The following is a 25,461-nucleotide window of genomic DNA, read 5'->3' as shown; positions in this document are numbered from 1 at the left end:
GCTCCCCCGCACCCCTGACTCAAGCTCAGGAGGGGCCTGAGCGTCAGGGACCCCCACCCTGGAGGGTGCAGGGGCAGGCTGGACATTCACAGCCATGAATGTCCCTCTGAGCATTGGGTGACAAGCCAGTGGCATGGGGCAGGCAGAGGCTCAGCCTGGTGCCCCGCACGTGGTGAGACCCCACTGCACGTGGACTGTATGTTTACTGTTTCCAACACCTGCTTCTCTTCCTCACCTTGTTTCGTTGACAGCCCTGCCCGTCCTCCAAGCCGTCCCCCATCGTCCTCCCTCTCCCCTGCACTCACTGTCCCAGTCCATCTGTCTGTTGTCTGCACCCCTGTGGTCTGTGGCCTCACGGCTGCAGAATCACTTCTTCCAGCTCATGTACACACACAATATCGTATTTCATTCCCTGTGAAGTGGGCACGCTTATTATCACACCCATTTTACAGATGAGGAAACTGAGGTTCAGAGAAGTGAATTGACTTGCAATGGGCTACACTTAATCTGTCTCCTGTCCTGCACACACGTGCACAGAGACATGCACAGTGACACAGGACACCCACCTGCCACAAGCCCTGAGTCCCTACTCACCAGCAGGGGTGTGGCCATCTCCCCCAGCAGCCAGCAGCAGCAGCAGGAGGCCCAGGCTCAGCTGGCACGCACTGCAGGGCTGTCTTCACCTGTGGCTGCGCCCCAGCCTCGTGAATGGGATGTCTGTCTGTCCATCCACCATATATACTGAGGGCCATAGAACTGTCTCCCCATGCCTGAGCAGATGAGGTCCTGAGTCACCTCAGGGCAGGGCTAGCATGGCTGGGTCCCTGAGGGCAGGGAAGAAACCACAATTGCCCAATGGTCCTGGGCTTCACGCGCTGCAGACAGGCGCCTATGGGTACCTGGGTTCAGCCTTTGGTCACTCCTCGATCAAATATTTCTGGATACGTGTGTGCCAGGCACTGTTCTAGGTTTGAGGCCACAGCTGTGAACAAGACAGACATAAGTCCCTGGTGTTAAGGAGCTACCATTGTTGGGGTGAGAGACAATGAGCCTCGTAAAGAAGAAAATACTATATAGTGTTTGAGATGGTGGTTAAGGAAGTGCAAAATACAAGAGTGGTTTGTGTGTGTGTGCGCGCGTGTGTGCGTGTGTATGCTGTGTGTATGTGTGCATGGAGATGAGTGCAGGTGCAGGCATGCATGTTGGTGCATCTATGCACACATGCGGGTGTGTGTAGGTGTGTGCATGTAGGTGCGTGTGCGTGTCCGATGTGCATGAGTGTTCACGTGCACGGGTGTGTGCAGGAGCAGACACACATACGCCTGCATGTGTGGGTGTGTGTACATGTGCATGAGTGTGCCTGTGAGTGTGTGTGTGCATGCGTGCATGCATGGATGCAAGTTCAAATTGGAACTCACGGACAGGTGGTGTACCCACCAGCCGCTAGGTTAACTAGGCTGTATCCAAGGCCTGGGAGTCGTCCCGGGGGCACCTCGAACTGGCCTGAGTAGCCCTCTTTCTCTTCTCCCCCACATTCCACCTTTTCGCAAGCCCTGGCCCTTCAGTCTCAACATCTGATGTGAACCCAGCCGCCTGTTTCCAGACCCACTGCTGCTGCCTTTGCTAAGTGCTGTGGGCTGAGTGTCTGTGCCCCTCCCCCGTTCATTTGGGGATGTCCTGATCACCTACCTGATGGCCTCTGTAGGTGGGGCCCTGGGGAGGCGGTTAGGTCAGGAGGGTGGAGTCTTCCTGAATGGGATGAGTGCCCCTGACGGGAGACTCTCTCCCTCCCTCTCTGTCTCTGCCATTTGAAGACGTTTGAGGACCCAGTGAGAGGGCCACTGTCTACAAGCCGGGAACAGAGCCCTCACCAGAGCCCGACCAAGCTGGCACCTGTGTCTCAGACTTCCAGCCTCCGGAACCCTGAGAGATGCATGTCTGCCGTTTGAGGCGCCCGGTGTAGGGCATCTTGTTACAGCCGCCAGACTGCACTAACACACTAGGGCATCCGTCATTTCTGGCCTGACCCTTGCAGTGGTTTCCAGCTGGACGTTCTCTCTGCCTCTTGCCACCTCCTAATTCATTCTCTGCCCTCTACAAGTGTGAACTTGTGTATTTGTTTCCTTTAATTTATATGGTTTAATTTAATTTACTATTTTCTTTTATTTTAGAGGTGAAATTCACAAAATGTAAAGCAACCATTTTAAAGTGAGCAGTTCAACGGTATTTAGGGCATTTCCACAGTCGGACAACTCTGTCTGGTCCCCAGACGTTTTCAGCGCCTCGGAAGGTAAGCCCATACCCATAAAGCAGTCCCCATCCCCCAGGCCTCCCAGCCCCTGCCAACCACTAGCCAGCTTTCCTGCTCTATGGAGTTACCTGTCCTGAATAGTTCAGGTATTTCAGAAAAGTGGAAATACTCAACCTGTGGTCTTTTGTGTCTGGCTTCCTTCACTGAGTATAATGTTTTCAAGTCCCAGCCAGGTCCTTGCTTGTTAGGGCTGAGGAATGTTCTAGTGCATGGACACATCCCCATTTTCTTGCCCATTCACGCGCTGAGGGATGCTTCAGTCGTTCCACCTTTGGGCTACGGGCGAAGTGCTGCTATGAGCATGCTCGCACGTATATTTGTCTGGGTACCAGCTTCCAAGTCTTTGGGCACATAGCTAGGATTGGAATTGCTACCATCAGCTTTCCAAACACATAAGTCAGCCTTCATGTCTTCCCTGCTTAAAATATTGCAGTGGCTTCCCACGGAGGCCTCAGGGGCTAGCACATTATGCCTCGTGGCCCAAATCCAGCCATCCCCCTCTGTGTGTACGGGAGTGGCTCACTTTAGTGAGCTGCAGATACCCACCAGGGGCTTCCCTCTCTGCCTGTTCCCCACTCTGCTCCCAGTGCCCACCTCCCTGACTCACAGCCAACATCTCACCACGTCCACGCCCTGTGCTGGTCATACTGGCCGCCACCTACATGTTGGAGAATCCTGTGTTGGTAACTACAGGGCACTGAGTGAATGAATCTCATCCTGGGGGTTGGTGGCTCAGCAAGTTGCCTTGCCTTTGACAAGCTCATCCAGAAGAGAAAGTAGACCTTGGGATGGAAAGGTTGGCTGGGATCTGGGTATCACTGGATCAGAGAGAAACGGACCTTGGGGTCACCTCCTACTGCTTCCACCTTTCTGGATCTCCAAACTGCTCCCCTTTGGGTGAATCCCTTATCATGGAGAGAACAGCTCTGGTTGCTGGGCATAGAGGATGCCCCCCACCCAGGATGGCCCATCCCAGGTGAAGAAGGCATGGCGGGACACAAGTTTCCTCTCTTGTTTTACAAGTACCTTCATGATCTCCTTGATTTTATCTTGGCCCTCAAACCTTAAGATATTTACTATCTGGCCCTTTATAGAAAAAGCTTGGCCTTCCCCTGAGCTTAGAGTAGACACAAAATGATCTTCACTATCTTGAAGTCCATACCCTGTGCTCACTTGGCCTCAGGCATCTTGAGGACTTTGTACATACTGTTTCCTTCATCTGGAATGTTCTTTTCCAGATTCTCCATGGCTGGCTCCTCCTTGTCATCTCTGTCTTGGCTCATGAATTCCCTCCTGACATGGGGCGCCTGGGTGGCGCAGTCGGTTAAGCGTCCGACTTCAGCCAGGTCACGATCTCGCGGTCCATGAGTTCGAGCCCCGCGTCGGGCTCTGGGCTGATGGCTCGGAGCCTGGAGCCTGTTTCCGATTCTGTGTCTCCCTCTCTCTCTGCCCCTCCCCTGTTCATGCTCTGTCTCTCTCTGTCCCAAAAATAAATAAACGTTGAAAAAAAAAATTTTTTTAAATAAAAAATAAAAAAAAAATAATTCCCTCCTGACAGAAGCTATCCCTGTATTCCCTGACCATCTACATTAGTCAGGGCTCTCCAGAGAAAGAACCAGTAATATCTCTATCTGTCCATCCACCCACCCACCCATCCATCCATCCATCTGTCCGTCCATCCATCCATCCATCCATCTGTCCCTCCGTCCATTTATCCATCCATCTATCCAACCACCCATTTTGCAATACACCCATCCATCCATCCATTCATCTATTCATCCATTTGTCTGTTCATCCATGCATCCATCCATCTACCCGCCCAACCATAAATCCATCCATTGGTTCATCCTTCCATCCATCCATCCATCCATCCATCCAACCATCCATTTTTCCATCCATCCATCCATCCATCCATCCATCCATCCATCTGTCCATTCGCCCATTTATCCATCCATCCATCCATCCATTTGACCATGCATTCATCCATCCATCCATCCATCCATCCATCCATTTATATATTCATTCATCTCTTCATCTACCCATCCATACATCCATTCATCTATTGCCTACTATCTATCATCTATCTCTGTTATCTATCTATCCACCACTTAACGATTTATATGTATTGTCTATGTATGTATGTATGCATGTATGTATCTGTGTATCTATCGATGATCTGCATGCACACACGCATACACACACACACACAATTTATTTTGAGGAAATGGCTCATGTGACTATCAGGTTCATCAAGTGAATATCAATGGAACACATCAACTCCACGCTGTCTTTAGAATGTGAGTTTCAAAGATCATAGCTGTGTTGTCACAGTGTGGAACCACAGGTGCTCAAACAAAAAAATACCAATGTATTAAAAAAAAAAGGAAGAAAATTAATCCTAGGGCAGAAGAAAGGGAGAAATTGGCATGAAAAACATGACAAGAAGGACATAAAGGCGGGTGGGCAGACGTCTGGTCAGATGTCACCTAGTGAGGCTGGGACACCTAGTGAGTGGTGAGAATTTTTGAGTCTCCCCTTGACAGGGGTGCCTGACAACCAAGAATGGAAGTAGCAGGGTGACTGCGAATATATTTCTCCCATATTCCTGGAATTGGGTGGTGGGGCTTACAGGCACTCGAGGTCTTAGGGGAAATGGGTAACTGCCAGTCTCAGGACTTTTCTCATGATGACCTCATCTACAGCCAGGAACTGGATCCCACCATCCATAGACCAAGACTTACTAGTGGTGTTATTAATCAGAAGAGGCATCCAGGGGCCCAGGTTCCAACAACAGCCAGTGAAATGATTTGCCTGTGACTGCTGCCCCCCGCGCAGCTCAGGTGATGCTTTGACTACAATGCCCACCTCCCCCCCACCCCTGCAGTCTGCTCTTGAAAATGGACTCATGCCTTCCCCTCCCTGGGTCACTCAAATATCCGGTGAACCTTGCCAGCCCTGCCCCTTATTGCCGCCGCCTGGGAACAGCCAGGAGGAATGCAGGCAAAGTAGTGAATGGAGTTGCACACACCCTAGAGATGATGGGCAAATGGAAAGAAGGTGAGAACAGGTGGGGAAGAAGGTGAGGAGGTGGAGGATCTGGGTGGGGAGGAAGGTGAGGAGGCAGAGAATCCAGGTGGGAAGAAGGAGAGGAGCAGGAGGATCCCGGTGGGAAGGAAGGTGAGGAGGCGGAGGGTCCAGGTGGGAGGAAGTTGAGGAGGGGAGGATCCAGGTTGGAGGAAGTTGAGGAGGGGAGGATCCAGGTGCGAAGGATGGTGAGGAGGCGGAGCATCCAGGTGGGAGGAAGGTGAGGAGGTGGAGGATCCAGGTAGGAGGAAGGTGAGGAGGTGGAGGATCCAGGTTGGAAGAAGGTGAGGGGGGGAGGATCCAGGTGCGAGGAAGGTGAGGAGGTGGAGGATGCAGGTGGGAGGACGGTGAATAGGGGGAGGATCCAGGTGGGGAGGATAGTGAGGAGGCGGAGGATCCAGGGGGGAGGAAGGTGAGGAGGCGGAGGATCCAGGTGGGAAGAAGGTGAGGAGGGGGAGGATCCAGGTGGGAGGAAGAAGAGGAGGGTGAGGATACAGGTGGGGAAGAAGGTGAGGAGGGTGAGATTACAGGTGGGGAGGACGCTGAGGAGGTGGAGGATCCTAGTGAGAGGAAGGTGAGGAGGGGAGGATCCAGGTGGGAGGAAGAAGAGGAGGGGAGGATCCAAGTGGGAGGAAGATAAAGAGGCAGAGGATCCAGGTGGTAGGAAGGTGAGGAGGTGGAGGACCCAGGTGGGGAGGAAGGTGAGGTGGGGGAGGATGCAGGTGGGGAGGATGATGAGGAGGGGGAGGTTCCAGGTAGGAGGAAGGTGAGGAGGCAGAGCATCCAGGTGGGAGGAGGGGGAGGAGGGGAAGGATCCAGATGGGAGGAAGGTGAAGAGGGGGAGGATCCAGGTGGGAAGATGGTGAGGAGGGGGGAGGATCCAGGTGGGGAGGATGATGAGGAGGGGGAGGATCCAGGTGGGAGGAAAGTGAGGAGGCAGAGGATCCAGGTGGGAAGAAGGTGAGGAGGTGGAGGACCCAGGTGGGGAGGAAGGTGAGGTGGGGGAGGATCCAGGTGGGGAGGATGATGAGGAGGGGGAGGTTCCAGGTGGGAGGATGGTGAGGAGGCAGAGGATCCAGGTGGGAGGAAGGTGAGGAGGTGGAGGATCCAGGTGGGCAGGACGATGAGGAGGCGGAGGATCCAGGTGGGAGGAAAGTGAGGAGGCAGAGGACTGTGGAGCCCTCGTGCATAATGATGCTCGTGAGGGCTGGGGTAAAGCAGGTGAGGATACCGGTACCCACACAGTGGATGAGAGAAGGATGTAGGTGAAGATACTGGTGAGGACCCAGAGGAGGAGGCAGAGGACACACAGGTCACGATGCAGGTGGAAAGAAAGCAAGTAGGTGAGCACTTGGCGCAAACGCAGGCTCACTTCAGACTACGTGCAGGTGCAGTGCAGGTGCATGTGGGCACGGGCTCCCCGGGGGAGGAAGCAAACGTGCAGGTGATCCACAGGGAGGAAGGAGTTGCAGGGGAGGAAGCAGGGGATCACAGCTGCCTCTTCCTCCCTCTCCGAGACCTTCCGACTTTGGGAGACACATGAACTCTCAGAGAAGCTTTATTGTGGGGACTGTGGGCAGGGGTCAGTTGGGACAGCCAAAGACAACCATGTTCTCAGTGAAGTTGGCCAGGTCTTGACACAGCTTCTCATTCTCCTCATCCTGGCATTCATCAGCCTCTGGCCACCCTTCCAGCCAGGTGTCCTTCCCGATGATGTAGCTGATGCTGCGGGGAGGACGGCAGGTCAGGATCAGGGCAGGGAAAGCATGGGAAGGGGTGACTCACTGCGGGGTGTGGGGCATGCACAGGGCTGACACTCACTTGGGTTTCTCTCCCCACAGGTCGGCGGACATGCCCCACATGAGGTAGTGTTTCCCCTCCTGCAGCTTCAGGGCTTCTCTGCACTTGATGTGGCTGATGAACCTGCGCTCCTGTCCAACCTGCACCTCATCAGAGCCTGGAAGGGACGGACAGGGACGCTGAGTGGGGGAGGGCAGGGAACCAGCAAGAAGGAAGTGGAAAGACAGAGCACAGACTGCAGGGCTGACCTGATTTGATGATCTGCTCGACGACCATTACGTAATCATCAAAGTCTTCTGACAGCTCCTTCTTGAGAAGCCTGGTCTTGTACACTGATGGGGGAGGAGGGGAAGGACGGTGGGGTCACGGGCAAGGGGGGCTGCGGGGACCCTCAGCTGCAGGTGCACCTGGGCATATGGCGTCCCCAAGCAGACACATGCAAGGTCACAGCCACACGTGCAACAGTCCCTGCCCCCCAGTAACACACCTGCCACATGTGTTCCCACAACCACCACGTCACACAGCCACACACGGCCATGTGCACAATTACACTCACCACAGTGGAGTCCTATGCATAACCTCCCATCCACTATCCCCCACAAGCACTGTCTCTCATCTCCATGGCTTGGCACGACTACAATGTCACACACACAACGGGCAGACGACCATATCCGCTCTCACACTGGCTGCACACCCGGCCGACTCATTAGCGTGGCTCCCCATGCACTCATGGCCCCTCATAACACATTTACACCCACACACACATCGGCTGCAACCACAGGCTGACGTATAGCCATATGCAGCCAGGGGCACTCACAGCCAGTCACACACACAGCCATGGCCACACAGTGTCGCGCACCCAGGCACCCACATGCACGTGCCCACTCACCGTAGTCTACTCCTGGTTCACAGGCCTTGTCCAGACGCTCATCCAGGGTGATCTTTTCATCCATCGGGTGCATGAAGCAGTTCTCTGTGTGATGGATGAGTGGGGGACATGGTTGTATTACACGCGTTGTCCAGGGCCCCCCGCCCCTGGGTCCGTGTGGGTGTCCACTGGGTGTGGGCTTTCAGAGCCCCCTTGGGCCACCCCCATGGAAGGAGGATCCGGGGGTGTGTGTCCACCCTTCCATGCTTCTCTGCACCCACCCTCAGCACAGCGGCACATGTCTTTGTGACAGAGCTTGCTCAGCAACCCATCTTCTTTGTCTGGGTGGTAAAACCGGATGCAATTCTCATCTGTGGGCAGAGTGGCAGGGAGGTGTCAGAGGGCTAGGGCCTCCAGCCCAGAGACCCAGGGGCTTGGATTCCCAACTCCAGTCCCTCAGACCTGGAGAGGCCAGGTCCCCAACCCTGGGACCCTCAGGCCCCCACCTCGCACGGATCCCTTGGACCCTCAGGCCTCCCAGCCCCCCAGACCCTAGGTGGGCTGCTCACCCAGGTTGTAATAGGAATACACCTTGACCGACCCAGGCTGGATAAGCCCCACGTTGAAGTACTGGTGCACCTTGAAGGTCAGACAGTCCTCCTGGTCATGTGAGATCTGGGGGGAAGAAGGAGGCTGGTCAGTGGGGCGACAGGTCATGTGAGATCTGGGGGGCAAGGAGGAGGCTGGTCAGTGGGGCGACAGGTCGTGTGAGATCTGGGGGGGAGGAGGAGGCTGGTCAGTAGGGCGAGAGGTCATGTAAGATCTGGGGGGAAGGAGGAGGCTGGTCAGTGGGGCGACAGGTCGTGTGAGATCTGGGGGGAAGGAGGAGGCTGGTCAGTGGGGCCACACGGAACGGAGCCCAGCATAGGGTCCTGGGGGTTGAGACAGTGGTGGAGAAAGTGAGGGAGCAGGAGTCTCCACCAAAAGACTGAGGAGCACTTCAACACAGCCATTTTCCACTTATCCAAGGCTTGAGGCTACATTATCCCTGCCAGCTTCCTTTCCTAGTTCAGTGTGGCCATGTGATTGATCCGTTCTGGCCACTGGACTGCTGTCTCTGCCCATGAAAACATCCATGGTTAATGGTACTGAATGCTATATTTAAAAGTTGTTATGGGATGGCACCAGGAGGGCATAGTCGGTTAAATATCCGACTCTTTATCTCAGGTCAGGTCATGATCTCATGGGTTTGACTTTGAGCCCCACATTGGGCTCTGCTCTGACAGCACAGAGCCTTCTTGGGATTCTGTCTTTACTTCTCTCTGCCCTTCCCCTGCTTGTGTTCTCTCTCTGTCTCTCTCAAAATAAATAAACATTAGAAAACTGAAAAGAAAAACTTATTGAGAGGGTAGATCTTAAAAGTTCTCATCACACACACACACACACACACACACACACGCATTAAAACTATGTGAAGTAATAGATGTGTTAAGTAAACTTATGGTGGTGATCATTTCCCAATATACACATACATCAAATCATTATGTTATGCACTTTAAACTTACACAATTTTATATGTCAGTGACCTCTCATTCAAGCTGAAAAAATAAAGACAGAGAGAGAGACAGAAACAGAAATAGATATGCATAGGTACGTATATGTGACAGGTGTATTTGGAGGAACAGGCTAACAGTTAGTGAATTTGCATACAGTGTATATGGAACTGTGTTTACTGCTGTGCAATTTCCCTGTAAGTTTGGAATCCTATAAAAATTTAAGTGCACAAAAACTCCAGTACAAGAAAACGTCAACCACTAGCTCATGCACAATCCTCTTTTCTTCCAGGGAGGAGGGGTCCAGCAGAGGACTCTAAGATCCTAGGGATTGCAGAGCCCCAAGAAGGAATGTGAGCAGATCCCTGACTTAGTGTGTGGAGCAGAAAACCCTTCCCTTAGCCTCACAACTGGACTTTACCTGAGTGGGAGGCACAAGACTCTTGTGTTGGGACCCTCATATTCTTGAGAGGCTTATGACAGCAGCTAGTGTTACTTATGCTGACTAATATGGGGTGAGGGGACTTTGGGAATTTTGGAAGTTAGCAGGGGGCATGTGAAGATAGGGAAACGGGAAGATGTAAGTAGGGGAGAGGAGGAAGTTCAAGTCAATGTTAGATAGGAAGGCAGTGACAGAAAGTCCAATGGAGAGCAAACACGGAGAGAGAAAACCCAGGGGGAGCGGAGCAAGGGGAATGCTTTTTAGCACTGAGCAATTTATTTTTTAAACCCAAGTGGCTCCCTTCAAAAGTTGTTTAGGACTATGATGAGAAGAAGTTGGAGGAAGCAAGTGTAAAATGAGGTTGGAATGAGACTGGTCAGAAGTTAACCTGCTTAGAAAAGATGAGATGACCTGGGTTGTCCACCTTACTTTATATGCCCCTTCCCTCCACCACCTAGCAGCAGCAGTCTGTGCTTGGGCCCCTGCTTGGGCCTCATGTGACCCAGATGCAGGCCAGTCTGTTGGAGGTCAGATCCCCATCGGAAGCCTTACCTTGTCCAGGTAGATGATGAGGGTGTTCTTATTGGAGAAGGCCTTGTTAAGCTCATACTTAGAGATGTATCTGTCAACGCCGTTGCTCAGCTGCGGAAGGGTAAGACTTGTGAAAACTGCCCTCAAGCCTTTGTCCACTGATGCCAGCCCCCAAGCCCAAGCCCTTCATACCAGGTCAAGGTCACCAGTGTCAGGAGAAAAGCCAGTCATCATGGATATATCCAGGATCGACATGGTAGCATCCTGGTCTCCCAGGTACCTGAATAGGGCAGGGAGAGGGCACTTGGGTCCCAGGGTAGGGTCAGCCCTGGGGCACAGTGTCTGCACAAGGGGGTCTGGTCAGAGACTGGGGTTACTGGTTCCCACACAGCAGCACAGAAGGATATTAGATTGTGGGAAACACTCCCCAAATGGAATAAAGGAAAGGCAGTGTCATGGTCAAGGTGACTAAAAGCTCAGGCTCTGGAGCCCCTTTGCACGGGTTCAAATCCCAGCTCCATATGACATTTGATGAGTCACTTGACCTCTCCATGCCTCAATTCGTCCAGAAAATGCAGACGAGAAAATGTTACCATGGCCTAGCTCAATAACGCCAGGCCCCCAGCACCAGGGTACAGTAGTCGTAATTGCATAAAGTACGAATACAAATCTTGTCTCTGGATCTCGAGTCCACCAATCATTGTGCAAATCACAGACACGCATCACGGTCAGTGACCAATCACGTCATTCCTTTCGAAGTCTGTCTGTGATGGGTCACTGAGCAGTTCATGCACAGACAGCAAGGCCTGTGGTTGTGGTACTTCCTTATCTCCCAGGGATAAACCGCATGACGTTTCACAAAACTGGTCAACTGGCAGAGGGATCTGCCAGCCAAGATGAAAGGCAGCAGAGAAATGAAGACACTGGAGGTAAAATTTGAAAGCACAGAAACGGAGTTAGAGAAGGAACAGCAGACTGTGCGAATATCACCCTTGCTGCCATTGGAGGGACCGACCAGCTGTCTTGTGACATCGGCTGCTCAAAAGATTAGAGTTGGAAGCTGACCTAACTTAGAAGGGAGCGTGACAATTCACTATGTCATAGGAAAGATGCCTGCTCAATCCCTACCCCAAGTGACACAACAGAAGGAAGACCCACAGCACTTTTGGTAAGTGTTTTACAAAGGAGAACAAGAATTGCTTGTTATCTCCATGTTCTAATGTTGTAGTTTACAGCATGCTAAACAAATTCTCATGTTACTGTAATTTCCATTTCTCTGTACCTTCCTAACTGGCAGTTTGAGAGTTCTGAAGCTGTGATAAAATGCTTTAAAGGTCATGCAACAATGGCAACTTCCCCCACTGATTTGTTGACACTGCTTGAATAATTTCAGGTTATGGGGCCATCGCTCGTGTTGGACTGCCAATGCAAGGTGAGGACTGCCTGGGGTACCCACCTCCTGGCAGGTACTTCAGACAATACCAGATGCACAATATGCTCTTAGAAAGGATTAGGTCATGGAAAGGAGAAGTCTTGCTATAGACAGAGGAATGGCCAAGATGACCCCCAGTGACCCATCACTTACTTGGTACAGATGTCAAGGATCATGGTGTTCAGGGCTTCCTGAGGCCTCTTGACTAGAAACACAGACAGAAAAATGGGAGGGCGGTGTCCCTGGGTCCCAACTCAGGAAGGAGGCAGACATTAGAATGAGGGCGGGGGAAGGGTAACAGGTAGGGTCTTAACTCTTTTACCATCTTCAGGAGCTCGTCGTATATCAACCCTGAGGTCAAACTTCTTGCAGGTGTGTTTGCTTTTGAGCTTGGCATGGTACATTGTCACCACCTGGTGAGATCACAGGGCAATGCAGTGTCAGCCCACTTGAGTTGAGAAGAGGGTCCCTTGGGGCCAGAGGGGCTGAGAGAAGGCGGGCCAAGCTGGTGTGTGTTCCTGTTCCTTACCGACAAGGTGCCTTGTCCCTTCCCTTTAGCTGTTACTACGAAATCCTCATTTTTCTTGGTCTGCAGGGAGAAAGGAGAGAGGAGAGAGGGTGTTGGTACCAAGCCTTCCCCTAGCTGCAACTGCCCTATCTCTTGCCTCTGGCAAACCCTGGCTGGTATGGAGGGGGACAGCAAGGGTTTGGCTAAGCAGCTGTACCTCTTCTGACCGCAGGAGGCTAGCAGATTCCCAGAGGATGGTGTGCTTGATGAGAGAGTTGCGGCTGGGCAGTTCAATGGATACTTCCAGGTTCAGGTCCTTGTGGTCAGGGGCATCCTTCTGGTATTGGGCCAAGGCTTGGAACACCATGAAGGTGGCCTAGAGCCCATGAGAAAGAATGAGGGTGAGCCAGGAGACTGAGAAAGGGGTTAAAACCCACTGGAGAAGGAAGAGAGTCATGTCAGAGGGTGGGGGATACTGACACTTTAGCCTAGGAACCCCTGCCCTAGAGAAAGTGAGGATAAGATTAGGGGTTATTATACACTGAAGACATGTCCTAGATTCTCCAAGAGACAGAGACTTAGACAAGAGCTTGGCAGACTGAGAAGGGGTCTAGAACTCACCAGAAATTGCAGGCATCAAAGTGAAACTCTAGCAACACTGAGAATATGGCCTAGCCTCATCCACAGGAGAGTCTAAGACAAGGGTTTGGAGTCACTGAGAATGTGTTTAGAACTTAGTTGTAAAAAAAAAAAAAAAAAAATGAAGTTGAGTCTGGAGATACTGACCATATGACCTAGAATCCAAAAGGGACACTGAGAATGTGACTGACAGCTCACCATAAAGAAAGGGGGTCAAACTGGAGCCTGAGGTTATGAAAATCCATGTTCTAGATCCCACCAACCAGGGTCAGAGAGGCTTGGATGATGTCCTAGAATAGCCGAGAACATGGTCTGGAACCCACAGTAAGATGAACTAACACTGGGAGCCTAGTAGAACTGAAACATGGTCTAGAGCTCACAGGAAGATATGAGCTAACACTGGGAACCTGGCGGAACTGAGAACACGGTCTAGATCTTAGGAGGTTCGGAACACAGTTTGGGCATTCAGCATGTAGTGTAGACTCCACCAGTGCATTCACAGCTAAAAATCCACTCCAGCCACTCTGGCTTGTGGACAGAAGGGCTGCCCCTCTGAGTCTTAACATCTTCTCTGGGAGGCCAGTGGGAAGCCAGAGGAGGTAGGCATGTAGGTGCCTGGGGGATATGGGGTCACTTGCCTGGGTGGAGCCGTAGCCCCCTCCGTAGTATCTCTGCTCATTGAGCCAGGATGCGACGGGGCGTACAAAGTCAAAGTCTTTGAGCACCAGCAGGGCCAAGAGGGCATAGGATGTGGCCTCCACACTGTAGAGCTTCTTGCCAGGCTCCTCCCACCTTGTCCTCTCTGTAGAGAGAAGCCCCACCCCCATGCTGATTGCACTGTCCAGCAAGGAGATGGCTCAGAGAAAAGTCGGAAAAGACTCACGCTAGACTCACACTAGAACTTCTTGTTCACATGTCCTGACTGACACCCAAGGCACTCACTAGCTGGCTCCTGCCTACTCTTTTCCTTCATTAACCTTCACTCCTCCGTTGAAATTCTCATCTGCAGCCCCACTGATTTACAGATTCCCTAAATTTTCCATGCTCATTCTTACTTCCTGGGCCTTTTCGTATTCTGTACCCTCTATTGGAGCACCTTTTCTCCACCCATTCCTGCTTAATCCCATCCTGCACAATTCAGCTTCAATGGCACCCCAAGAGTAGGTGAGGTCCTCCCTTCTGTCTCTCAAAACATCCTGTGCTGTCCTGTCCCAGAACTATGATGTTCTATATCCATCTATTAACTCATTTCTTTCCTCAACTGGAGTGCGAGCCATGATGGCAGGAGCTGTGCTGTATTCACTGTGATGTCCCAAGTGCCCAAGAAAGCACTTGTGGCAGAGATTGTCAGTAAGAAGCATTCACTCCTGTGGGGTGCCTGGATGGCTCAGTTGGTTGAGTGTCCAACTTTGGCTCAGGTCACAATCTCAAGGTTCATGAGTTTGAGTGCCTCATCAGGCTGTCTGCTGTCAGCACAGAGCCAGCTTTGCGCGCTCTGTCTCCTTCTCTCTCTGCCCCTCCCATGCTTGCACTCTCTTGTTCAAAAATAAATGAACATTAAAAAAAAAACCTGTTCCCTCATTTCCTGGGCAGACAGTTGGACTACATCTCCCAAAAGTCTTTGTAGGCAGGTATGGACACACGACCGAGCTCTGTATGATGGAATGGACACTGGCAATGTTAGGGGCCCCTTCCATGCCTGGTCTACCTCCCTTAAACAATCCACCTGACCATTTCCCCTTATGCTTAGATGGAGTGGATCCCAAGCACCCCGTGGTGGCAAAGTCATGAAAAGATAGAGGCCCAGATCTCCACATGACTGTCTGGAAGAGAGCTGTCCACCAACAACAAGCTTCCATTGTGCTAAACCACCTCAGTATATGTACTGACATATGTTACATCAGTGAGTGCAAACCTGATGCAGTATATTACCTGACCAATGATTAAGTGCTCACTGTGTGCTGGGCACTGTGCTAAATTCCCTATGGCATTATCTTATCTAATCCTAATTACCCTTGAGATAATGACGACAACAACATCGGAATAGAGCTCTCACTGTATGCTAGACCTTCTACCTACATTACTCCTTCAATCTTGTCAACCACCTATGATGTAAGTTATCTTCTTCAGATGAGGTCCAGGGAGGGTCAGTGACTTTTACAGAGTCTCACAGTGAGAATGTGGCAGAGGGGGATTTGAATTCGGGTCTGTCTGATGTCGGAGCCCACATCTTTTCTCCTGTGTCATAGCAAGTGCTCAACACACACTTGTTGAATGAATGATGCCACGTTCTTGTGTAGCTTACAGTAAGGATTTCTCACACCTCAGAGCCATTCACCAAGCAGGACTTAGCACCATCCACTCCAGCTCAACTTGAAGCTGCCCATCGTAGCATAGCTTAGAGCCACACATGCCAGCTCAAGATGACCACCCCCAAACCCTGGCCATGCATGCCTCTTTACCTCACCAGGCTGCCACTCACCTTTGGCTGTGCTCAGAAATTTTTCAAGGAGGTCTTTCTCCAGCCTGCCTGACTGGGCCAGGGCGTAGCCTGCAATGGCCACAGAATATGGTCTCCGCAGGTTCCTATAGTGGAATTCAATATAATCTCCAGCCTTAGTGATGCTGCGCTCCAGGCTCTGTGAAAAAGAGGATTGGGTTCTCTGGTAAGGTGCATATTGCTGCCACAAAGAGCTGGTAAGGATCACACAAGTGCCACTTCCTGGGTACCAGGATGGTTTCTGTCCTTGGGACATATTTGTTTTGGATCTTTTATTTCTTTTTTCTTTTTTGGATTTTCCAGACATTTTAGTCACCGTGAACTTGATGTGCCTGGGAGAGTTTATATACCCAGTGGTGTACTGGTAACAGTTTAAGCACCAGCTCTCCGGAGTGTGTATGGGGGCCAGGGGTCTGTTTTATCGCTTGCCAATTACTGTGGTGTAAATGCTCCCACTGTGGGCAATTTCAAGCTACCAACGTAATGGCCCTGAACATAAAGGGGAGAATATGTGTCGCAGATAGACACTCATGACCTAGCATGACCCAGCTTCAGCACCCCACTGGGAAACCTCTTCTCTAATCATCAGCTTCACAGCTAACACTTACTATATGGCAGTCACACAGGCAATCGCTGAACTTCAGGATCCTATGGGGTTGGCATTATTTTCATCATCATCTCTACTGCACGAATGACAAGATTGAGACCCAGAGAGATGATGGAAGGAGGAAGACATGATGTGCAGCGTTCGTGAACTTTCTTGGTGTAAATATTACCGTGGCCAATTTCAAACTATGTGGAGTCAGTGAATGCAGAGTTGGGGGGAGGGGGGCAGTAGCACAGAATTAGATAGCATTTCCACCTTATAGGTACATAACCTCGAGATGGATAGATTTGTCATAGATAATGAGGGAAAGTAATAAAACAATCAGGAAGTGATGAGTTTTGAGTGTTTCTTACCTTTGCTTTTAATGCTTAGTGTTTAGTCTAAAGTCAGTTTACATAATTTGCTTGAAAAGAATGATTGTGTTTAACAACTAGCTTGTGAAAGTCCTGGAAGTTTAACAGTTGGCTTTCACAGACTGATCCCAGCACACTCTTCATCTGCATCCCAGTAATCTGGGTCTACAGCCTATGCTATACTCAGGCATAGTGTTGCCATTTTGTAGAAGAAAATGTTGGTGCCTTGCAGCAGAAACTAATCCTTTCCCTGCCAGCTGCCTGTCCTCCATCTACTCTTGACTTTTGCAGAAACTTCGGTCTTTCATTCACTCGGCCACAGTGGAAGCAGCCATATTTGCTCAGTAAGACCTACTTCCTGGCCTCAGCTGATTGGTCCAGGTATGACCACCTGACCCCGGGTGGGCCAATCAGAATTTCCCCTTTGGGAATCTGAAAGCTCTAGGTTTGGTCTGGCTATTTCCCCAAGGAAGGCAGCCAAGTTCTGCCGGGCAGGCTGGGTGGCAGGGAGAGAGGAATTATTGGGCCCAGAACGGCCTGGGTCCCTCTGAGCCCCTCAAGTCAACAGCCCTGTCCCCTCTATCTTGAGTCCGATGAAGGGAGGGGCAGCTGCCTGAGGTAAAATCCTGGGCTCTCCACCTTGGCAAGCTAAGGTCAAACAAACCACTCTCAAACCCCAGGACAAAGCAGAGGGAGTAATTGCAGAGACTCTCGGGAGTCCACCTTTCTAAGCTTCTATGCTTCAGAACCAAAACCAGAGGAAAAAGAGACAGCCGTGAGCCAATATTTGTAATCACTTCCTTTTTGGGGTCATGGGCCCCTTGGAAAATTTCCTAAAAGATCTCCTGAACTAAGAGAGTAGCCTTGATGTGTGCTTGGGTCTGGGTTGTGCCTTTTCTTCAGGGAAGCAGCAAGGTATGCTGCACTGATCATGTAGCAGGGATGGGGAAAGCAGGCTGAGGGGGCTTTTGTTGAAATTGACTGACACTCTCTGGACAGGGTAAAGCAGGCAGAAAGGACCCATTCTTTGATCTCTTTCTGTCTTAGTTTTCTCCTCTGTAACCTGGGGATAAGAAGAGTAGCCTACGTCTCGGACTCTCAGAAGGATTACAGGACTTAGCATGTGCAGCACTTAGATGAGCATCTTAGTTAGCTGCTCAAAAATGCTGGGAATTATTATGGTTTTATGGGTATTATGGCTGCTGTGGTGGCTGCTATTGCACTGGGAGGACTGGGAATCACCTGAATGCAACAGCCCACCCACCAAGGTGATGTGCCCTGGGTAGGTGAGAGGAGGAGAGGGTGGGCGGACACTTACGTTGACCTGATCATTGCAAAACTCTTTAGCCTCTTGCAGCGCAATGAGAACAAAAGCTGTGAGGGCCACATCCTTCTCCTCGTTCTCCCGGAAGCCACCCTAGAATGGGAAGCGGGAAATAAGGATAGGGTCACTAGTATGTCCCCACATGCTGACCAATCTCCTTGTAGGGTGAGCATGTCAAGGCACGGGTGAGTCTCTCCTCAGTGTCTCCCTAGGTGGGCCACACTCTTCAATATTCACTCATTCAGCAATTGTTGCTCATGCTGTGGAAAAGATGGTAGGTAAGAACCCAACACCAGTCCCACCCCCACAGTACTCCCCATCTAGTAGGGGAGACAGACATGAACCAATTGGCTCACCAGTAGACATATCGTAACAAATTGGTGAGTGCAGTGCAGGAGGAGAAGTGGATGTGGCAGTGAGATTGGAAAGTGGGAGTGTGACTCAGTTGGGGAGATCAGGAAAGATTTCCTTACAGGATGACCAGGGTTGGCATGCCAGACAGTGAGAACAGCATGTGCAAAGGCCCTGTGGCTGGGTAGAGCAAGGCTCCTTTCAGTGCCAATGGCATGTGGATGGGGATAGGGGGACGGTGTGAGACTGGAAGTCTGAAAAGTCAGGCTAAGGCAGTGATTCTCCACCTTATGCATGCATAGGCAACTCATGGCAGGGGAAGCGGAGGTTGTAGCAACTGTGAATCCTAGGCCCTCCTCCTGAATTTTCTGATTCCTGCATCTCAAGTCTAGATTGAGAACATACTTTTATAACAAGTTTGAAGGTGATTATGCAGCTACTGGCCTGGGGACCACATTTGGAGAACCACAGCTGGGAAGGGTTCTATATTTTCAGAGCAAAGCGGGGGGGGGGGGGGGGTTGGTGTTGCACTAGCCTCTGAAGGTCTCTGGTCTTCGCAATGGGAAAGTGACACTCTCAGCTGAAGGGGTAGCCTTTCATGTCTATCCTGTTACTCCAGGCGCCCTTCCCCCAGCATGCCCATAAGTCCTGCTTCTTACAGTCATTTCTTGATGAATTACGGGCCCATCTTCCTGGAAGACCCCGTCAGGCTTCTGCTTCTCCAGGATCAGCCATTTGACAGCCCCGCAGAGGACCTGGGAGTTGATGGCGATGAGATTGGCTGCCAGAGAGAAGACCTTGACCACGTAGGCTGTCAGCCTGTGGGCGGCACAAAGCGTCAGCCAATCGCCTCCGGGATCCAGAGACTGCCATTCCAGAAAACCAATGAGCAGAGAGGGGCGGGGCCTAGGGGCCTAGAGGCTGGCCCAGCTTCCCCACCCAAGTTAGGCACCAGCCTAGCCACAGGGGGCACTTAATGTTCGCAGGCCACGTGGCAGCTCAAGGTGGGCGGTTCATCTGTGTGGGCTGAGGGTCCATAGCATAGGGCCCTTTCGGGCGAGACCTGGTAGGACCACCCAAGGCAGCCTTGCTCAGTGGGGTGCCAGACCACTCACCAGGTGCTGGCTTTCCGGTTCTGGAAGGCCGCAAAAGCCGAGTTGTCTTGTCTGAAGGCCAGCTGCTGGGAGTACCCTGCAGGAAAGCCAGAAGTGTCTCCAGAGGAGCAGGGGCTGAGTGGAGGGGCTCAGGGGACAAGGATTCTCTGAGGAGCGAGACAGGGGATCAGTGAAGAATGAGGGGCCTCAGGGCTGAGCAGGGAAGTCTGCTAGAAGAGCGGAAGGGGCTTCTAAAAGGGGAAGGAGTTCTCAGAGGAGAGGGGTTCAGAGAGGCAAGGGGGCCTCAGGGAGAGAGGGAGTTCTAGAGGGCTCAGAGGGACCCAGGGTCTCAGAGGGCAAAGGTCAAGGGAGGTCTTTGAAAAGAAGGGATCCTGAAAGGGGAGGAACTTAGAGGAAGGGCGTGTCCCTGCTCTGGAGGTGGCTAGAGCAGAGAGGGTCTCCCAGGCAGACCCACCCTTTTCGATGAGCTGCAAGGAATCCTGCCTCTTTTCCAGGCCGAACTTCTCCCACTGCTCCGTTTGGTCCAGGTAATGGACTGCGATGACTGTGGGTGTCATTCCTATCATGTTCTGCTCCCCACAGCCCGAGGGGGTCACGATGAGGTGCTTCAGTCGCTCCGCATCAATGGCATCCTCAGTCAACTGAGCCACCGGGGTCCCTGCAACCGGGCGGGAGGACAGGGCTCAAGCAACTCACCCACCATGGGGTGGGGTGAGAAGGGTCAGGGCTGTCCCCAGCGATCCCAGGCTCCAGGCAGCCAGTGCCAAAGAGGTCAGGGGCAGTTGGGGGCTGAGGGGACGTGATGGTAGGAGGTAGGAGGCGGGGGTAGGGGAGTGGGGAGGGCGTCTACATTTGTAGGGAAGGGGGTCTTATGCTTCACAGAAATCTGCTCCCTGAGCCTCTTGTTACAAGTGGCAAATTAATTCCAGAGCAATCGTCACCAATACTTAGATCATGCTTCATGCTGTTGCCAGGCGCTGTTCTAGAGAAACATCATACAGTATCTCATTTAATCCTCTCAACAAGCCTTTGATATAGGTACTATTATTCACCCCATCACAGATGAGAAAACCAAGGGTCTCTCCCCAAAACCTTACAGCTTACAGGTTACAAGGTGCTTTCCCAGGAACTTCTTTTCCCTTCTGGCTCCAGTCGTCCAACTCAGGCAATTAGTTCCAGAATTTCCTGCTCTTGAACTATACTGTTGCTCATTTAAGCTTCTCTATCATCAAAGGCTATTTGCTGAACTAAATACTGCCTGGAACCCTCTATAAAACAGATCAGGGAGGTGGCCTGCTGTTCTAGCTGTAGTGGAGGCAGGGGATGCACGGTAGCATATACACCCAGAATTCGGAGAAATTAGGCCCCCTTCTCCAGAGCTGTGCCTTCCTGGGCGAGGGTCAGTGGCAGCTCACCTTGCAGGAGGATCCTGGTCTCTGAATCTGTGTCTGGTACCTGGTCACTGAGGTCTGCGGCGTGGACCTCCTCTCGCTGCACTCCGTCTGCCAGTGGAGTGGGAGGGACCCGTGGCGTCACCCTCTCCCACAAGGCCCTGCCTCACCCCCTACCCCCCACCCCCAGGTCTCAACCCTTCTGCTGTGGCTGACTCACTTTGGCCCCGGTTTTCTGGATCCAGTGTGTGAACGGCCACAGTTTTGTCGACTCTGATCCCTTCAGGCTGAACAGTGTTGGGATGGGATGGGGGAGGGGGAAGTCAGGTGAATGAAAGAACAGACACAGCTGATCAGCAGGGCATGGGCACGATGGCATCACCCATCCTAGTTCTGTGACTGGGAGTCAGTTTACCCCACTGCCTCTCAAATGTCCTTAAAATAAAAGAATGTGCATAAAGTGCTGAGTACAATGCCTGGCACTTAGTAAGCGCTCAGTTAAACTAGGGGCTATCTTATTATCAATGTCCCAAGTGAAGCTCTCCTTCCATGCTGGACTGCTGCTGTTTGTGCCCTTCCATCACACATTCTCCTTGAAGCTGGTACTAATGCACACATTTTCCTTTGGAGACCCAGTCTCCTCCATGGCATGCTGGTAAACATTTGTTAGCCATCTCTCCAGGAAGAAAAGATCCTGATTTGTGGCACTGGCAGTTTCCATCCTGCGAACATCCCTGCCACGGTAGATTTCAAGCTACCAGCATCAGAGGGTGCAGAGTTGGGAGTTGTGGACACACTGGCTCTGGGGAGCCTTGTGCAGGCTCCAGCGCCCTCTTGGGTTTCTTCCCATGTTGCCACACTGGGACCCCTGTTAAAGGGATAATTAAGATTGTGCTCCTGGGGGTGCCTGTGCGGCTCGGTGGAAAAGCATGGGACTCTTGATCTTGGGGTTGTAAGTTCAAGTCCCACATCGGATTACTTAAAAATAAAATCTTGGGTCGCCTGGGTGGCTTAGTTGGTTAAGTCTCTGCCTTAAGATCATGATTTCATGGTTGGTGAGTCTGAGCCTTGCATCGGGCTCAGTGGTGACAGCTCAGAGCTTAGAGCCTGGATCTGGCTTCAGATCCTTTGTCTCCTTCTCTTTCTCCCCCTCTCCTGCTCATGCTCTGTCTTTCTCAAAAATAAATACGCATAAACAAATTTTTTTAAGAAAATAGACTCTAAAAAATATGAGTTTGGTTCCATTAAAGTCAGGAAAGAAAAATATAATAAATTCTGGCTTGGGTATAAATAAGACGTGTCACTGTAAAATAACAACGTCAGTTTTAAAGCATTTGCTTTTCAGCATTTCAATATTTTTTCAATGACTTTAACATTTTGGGGGAAAATTAACCACTAAACAATTTCAACCATTAAAAAAGACATGTAGATGGGGGCCTTCATTTGTCCTTTAGCTTCAGGCTCCTATTGTGGTTTGACTTGGCACTGTCTCTATTTAAAATTTTGATCTTCCAACAGGCACATGAAAAGATGTTCAGCGACGCTCCTTATCAGGGAAATACAAATCAAAACCACACTCAGGTATCACCTCACGCCAGTCAGAGTGGCCAAAATGAACAAATCAGGAGACTATAGATGCTGGAGAGGATGTGGAGAAACGGGAACCCTCTTGCACTGTTGGTGGGAATGCAAATTGGTGCAGCCGCTCTGGAAAGCAGTGTGGAGGTTCCTCAGAAAATTAAAAATAGACCTATCCTATGACCCAGCAATAGCACTGCTAGGAATTTATCCAAGGGATACAGGAGTACTGATGCATAGGGGCACTTGTACCCCAATGTTCATAGCAGCACTCTCAACAATAGCCAAATTATGGAAAGAGCCTAAATGTCCATCAACTGATGAATGGATAAAGAAATTGTGGTTTATGTACACAATGGAATACTACGTGGCAATGAGAAAGAATGAAATATGGCCTTTTGTAGCAACGTGGATGGAACTGGAGAGTGTGACGCTAAGTGAAATAAGCCATACAGAGAAAGACAGATACCATATGGTTTCACTCTTATGTGGATCCTGAGAAACTTAACGGGAACCCATGGGGGAGGGGAAGGGAAAAAAAAAAAAAAGAGGTTAGAGTGGGAGAGAGCCAAAGCATAAGAGACTGTTAAAAACTGAGAACAGGGGCGCCTGGGTGGCGCAGTCGGTTAAGCGTCCGACTTCAGCCAGGTCACAATCTCGCGGTCCGTGAGTTCGAGCCCCGCGTCGGGCTCTGGGCTGATGGCTCAGAGCCTGGAGCCTGTTTCTGATTCTGTGTCTCCCTCTCTCTCTGCCCCTCCCCCGTTCATGCTCTGTCTCTCTCTGTCCCAAAAATAAATAAACGTTCAAAAAAAAAAGAAAATTAAAAAAAAACAAAAAACAAAACTGAGAACAAACTGAGGGTTGATGGGGGGTGGGAGGGAGGAGAGGGTGGGTGATGGGTATTGAGGAGGGCACCTTTTGGGATGAGCACTGGGTGTTGTATGGAAACCAATTTGACAATAAATTTCATATATTAAAAAAAAAAAAGTTCAAAAAAAAATTTTGATCTTTTGTGTATCATGGATTTTTTGGCATTAATTTTGATTCCTTACAATATTGCATTAAAACACTGTTGCTCTTATGATCTCACATTTTGCTTGAAAATATTAAGGAAAGATGATATGAGGCTTTCTTTTTATTGAAGACTTGATCTCCTATCATATTTGAGAATGTTCATCACTAGGAAAGAGTGAAAATGTAAGTGTTTCGCACTTACTCACCCTAATCCTGGCCTTGCTTCCGAACTTGCAGGACTCCCAAGCATCCTAAGCTGGACACTGGACACTCTTGGTGTCTCAGAGTCAGTGTCTCCAACCTGGGTTGACAGCATGGGGAGACAGGAGCCTCTCCCAAAGGACAAGGGACTGCAGGTACCCCAAGGACTCACCACGACCTTCAAGGGCTTCTTGACACCATCCATGATGAAACGATTGTAGACCGCAGCCTTGACCTCCACCTCATGTAGACCGACCTTCAGAGGCACGACAACAAAAGGCACAGCCATTGAGGACTTGGCTGGGATATTCAGAATCTGCTGGTAGCGCTTCTTGGCGGTGGCCAGGCTGCAGAAGGCTGGGTTGTAGATCAATTCCACCCGCACCTGCCAGAGAGAGAGTATCAGTCAGGGGGGCAGGTGCCACGGCCACCTCCCCCAACCATCCAAGCTCTCCATCATACCTCTGCCCCCACCCCCCCGGGAACCCACCTTGAGCTCCCCAACATCCTGGTAATTGTAGAGCACGGCTCGGATCTCCACTTGCTCGTTGCGCACGACAGAGTAGGGTAGCCGCAGGTCGATGAAGAAGTCTTGCATCACCGTGACCTCATAGGGGTCAGCCACGCAGATCCCTGCCCAGGAGTGGAGTGTCAAGGGAAGGAGGTGGACAGGCTCTCAGTGCTTACCCCTCACTGCGGGAGCTGTGTCAGGCTCAGCCTGTGTTTGTGCAAGCCCAGGGGCTAAACAATTGCACAGGTGACACATTAGCGATAGTGGTGGCAGCTGGGAGTCACTGTCATGTACGGTTTCCATTTTCTTCTTGTAGTTTTACTCATAGGTAGGTGTGCAGGGGGAAGGGCTCGAGCACACCCGAAGGGTCCATACCTGGGCCCTCCAAAATGGTAGCCTGAGCCCTCTCTGGTCCCTGGTCACTTGGAATGTGGCTAGCTCAGAAAACTCTTTAACACATGTTTGGAACAATTTGCATATGCCAACCTACCTTTTCAGCTGTACATTTTGCAAATCCTACAATACAGATCAAAGTATTTCCAATGAAAGGCTAGGGGCGCCTTTCCACTGACTGGCTCAGTCAGTGGTGGGTGTGATGCTTGATCTGGGGCCATGAGTTCAAGCTCACGTGGGGTGTGGAGATGACTTACAAATAAAATTAACATCTTTAAAAAAAAAAGATGAGCACCCTCCTTGAGATGCTCTGCAGACATAAATATGTACGAGATTTCAAAGGCTTAGTACAAACAAAAGCAAAATGCATCTTTCACAATTTCGAGATATTAATAGGTTACTCTTAAATATCAATAGATGATTATTATAACATTATCATTAGCATGATGGTGGGTTTTTTTAACATATTTTTCAGCATATTTTTTCAACGTATTTACCACAAGTTGCAAGAATAACATTGTGGAGATATTTGGTTACAGAAAAATGTATGATAAAATTGATTTCACCTCCAATGGGGCTACCAAAAGATTTAAAATGACATGCATCGTATTTCTGGTGGACAGTGCTGATCTACAAGAGTAAAAATGACTGCAAAAGCGATGGTAAATTTGTGATTCAACAGCTACTAGGTTATATTCAAGCAAAGGGTTGATGCAAACAGAATTTGCAAAAGCATTATCATATTAAAAGTGTTACACTAAAGAAATAAATAAAAATAATGTTACACCAAGAAATGATTAAAATCTGGGGAACTGTGTGTCTCAGTCAGTTAATTGTCTGATGCTTGATATCTGCTTGGGTCATAATCTCTCCGTTCCTGAATTTGAGCCTGGTGTCAGGCTCTGAGCTGATGGCAGGGAGTGTGCTTGGGATTCTCTTTCTCCCTCTCTCTCTC

At 50.6% G+C, this 25,461-nt stretch overlaps 1 protein-coding gene across 1 annotated transcript in view; it reads right to left on the bottom strand.

Annotated features, from left to right (window-relative positions):
- Positions 1-6,937: 6,937 nt before the first annotated feature.
- LOC147583828 (complement C3-like) overlaps positions 6,938-25,461 on the bottom strand; it is a 39,382-nt gene continuing 20,858 nt past the window's right edge. The window contains exons 20-41 of the mRNA XM_086699296.1: positions 24,093-24,235; positions 23,775-23,987; positions 21,030-21,096; positions 20,834-20,920; positions 19,873-20,076; positions 19,419-19,494; positions 18,963-19,122; positions 17,947-18,045; positions 15,651-15,807; positions 13,807-13,970; positions 12,747-12,905; positions 12,551-12,610; positions 12,344-12,434; positions 12,175-12,226; positions 10,782-10,869; positions 10,611-10,700; positions 8,633-8,738; positions 8,345-8,434; positions 8,085-8,168; positions 7,444-7,527; positions 7,217-7,352; positions 6,938-7,120 (exon numbers count right to left, since the gene is read on the bottom strand). Coding sequence (XP_086555422.1) covers positions 6,979-7,120; positions 7,217-7,352; positions 7,444-7,527; positions 8,085-8,168; positions 8,345-8,434; positions 8,633-8,738; positions 10,611-10,700; positions 10,782-10,869; positions 12,175-12,226; positions 12,344-12,434; positions 12,551-12,610; positions 12,747-12,905; positions 13,807-13,970; positions 15,651-15,807; positions 17,947-18,045; positions 18,963-19,122; positions 19,419-19,494; positions 19,873-20,076; positions 20,834-20,920; positions 21,030-21,096; positions 23,775-23,987; positions 24,093-24,235 — 2,552 coding nt within the window. The 3' untranslated portion in view covers positions 6,938-6,978. The remainder of the gene's footprint in view (positions 7,121-7,216; positions 7,353-7,443; positions 7,528-8,084; positions 8,169-8,344; positions 8,435-8,632; positions 8,739-10,610; positions 10,701-10,781; positions 10,870-12,174; positions 12,227-12,343; positions 12,435-12,550; positions 12,611-12,746; positions 12,906-13,806; positions 13,971-15,650; positions 15,808-17,946; positions 18,046-18,962; positions 19,123-19,418; positions 19,495-19,872; positions 20,077-20,833; positions 20,921-21,029; positions 21,097-23,774; positions 23,988-24,092; positions 24,236-25,461) is intronic.

This window comes from Puma concolor, chromosome A2, assembly GCF_028749965.1.
Source record: "Puma concolor isolate L17-30 chromosome A2, mPumCon1.1.hap2, whole genome shotgun sequence".
Lineage (NCBI taxonomy): Eukaryota > Metazoa > Chordata > Mammalia > Carnivora > Felidae > Puma > Puma concolor.
This window is presented reverse-complemented; position numbering and strand designations above follow the sequence as displayed.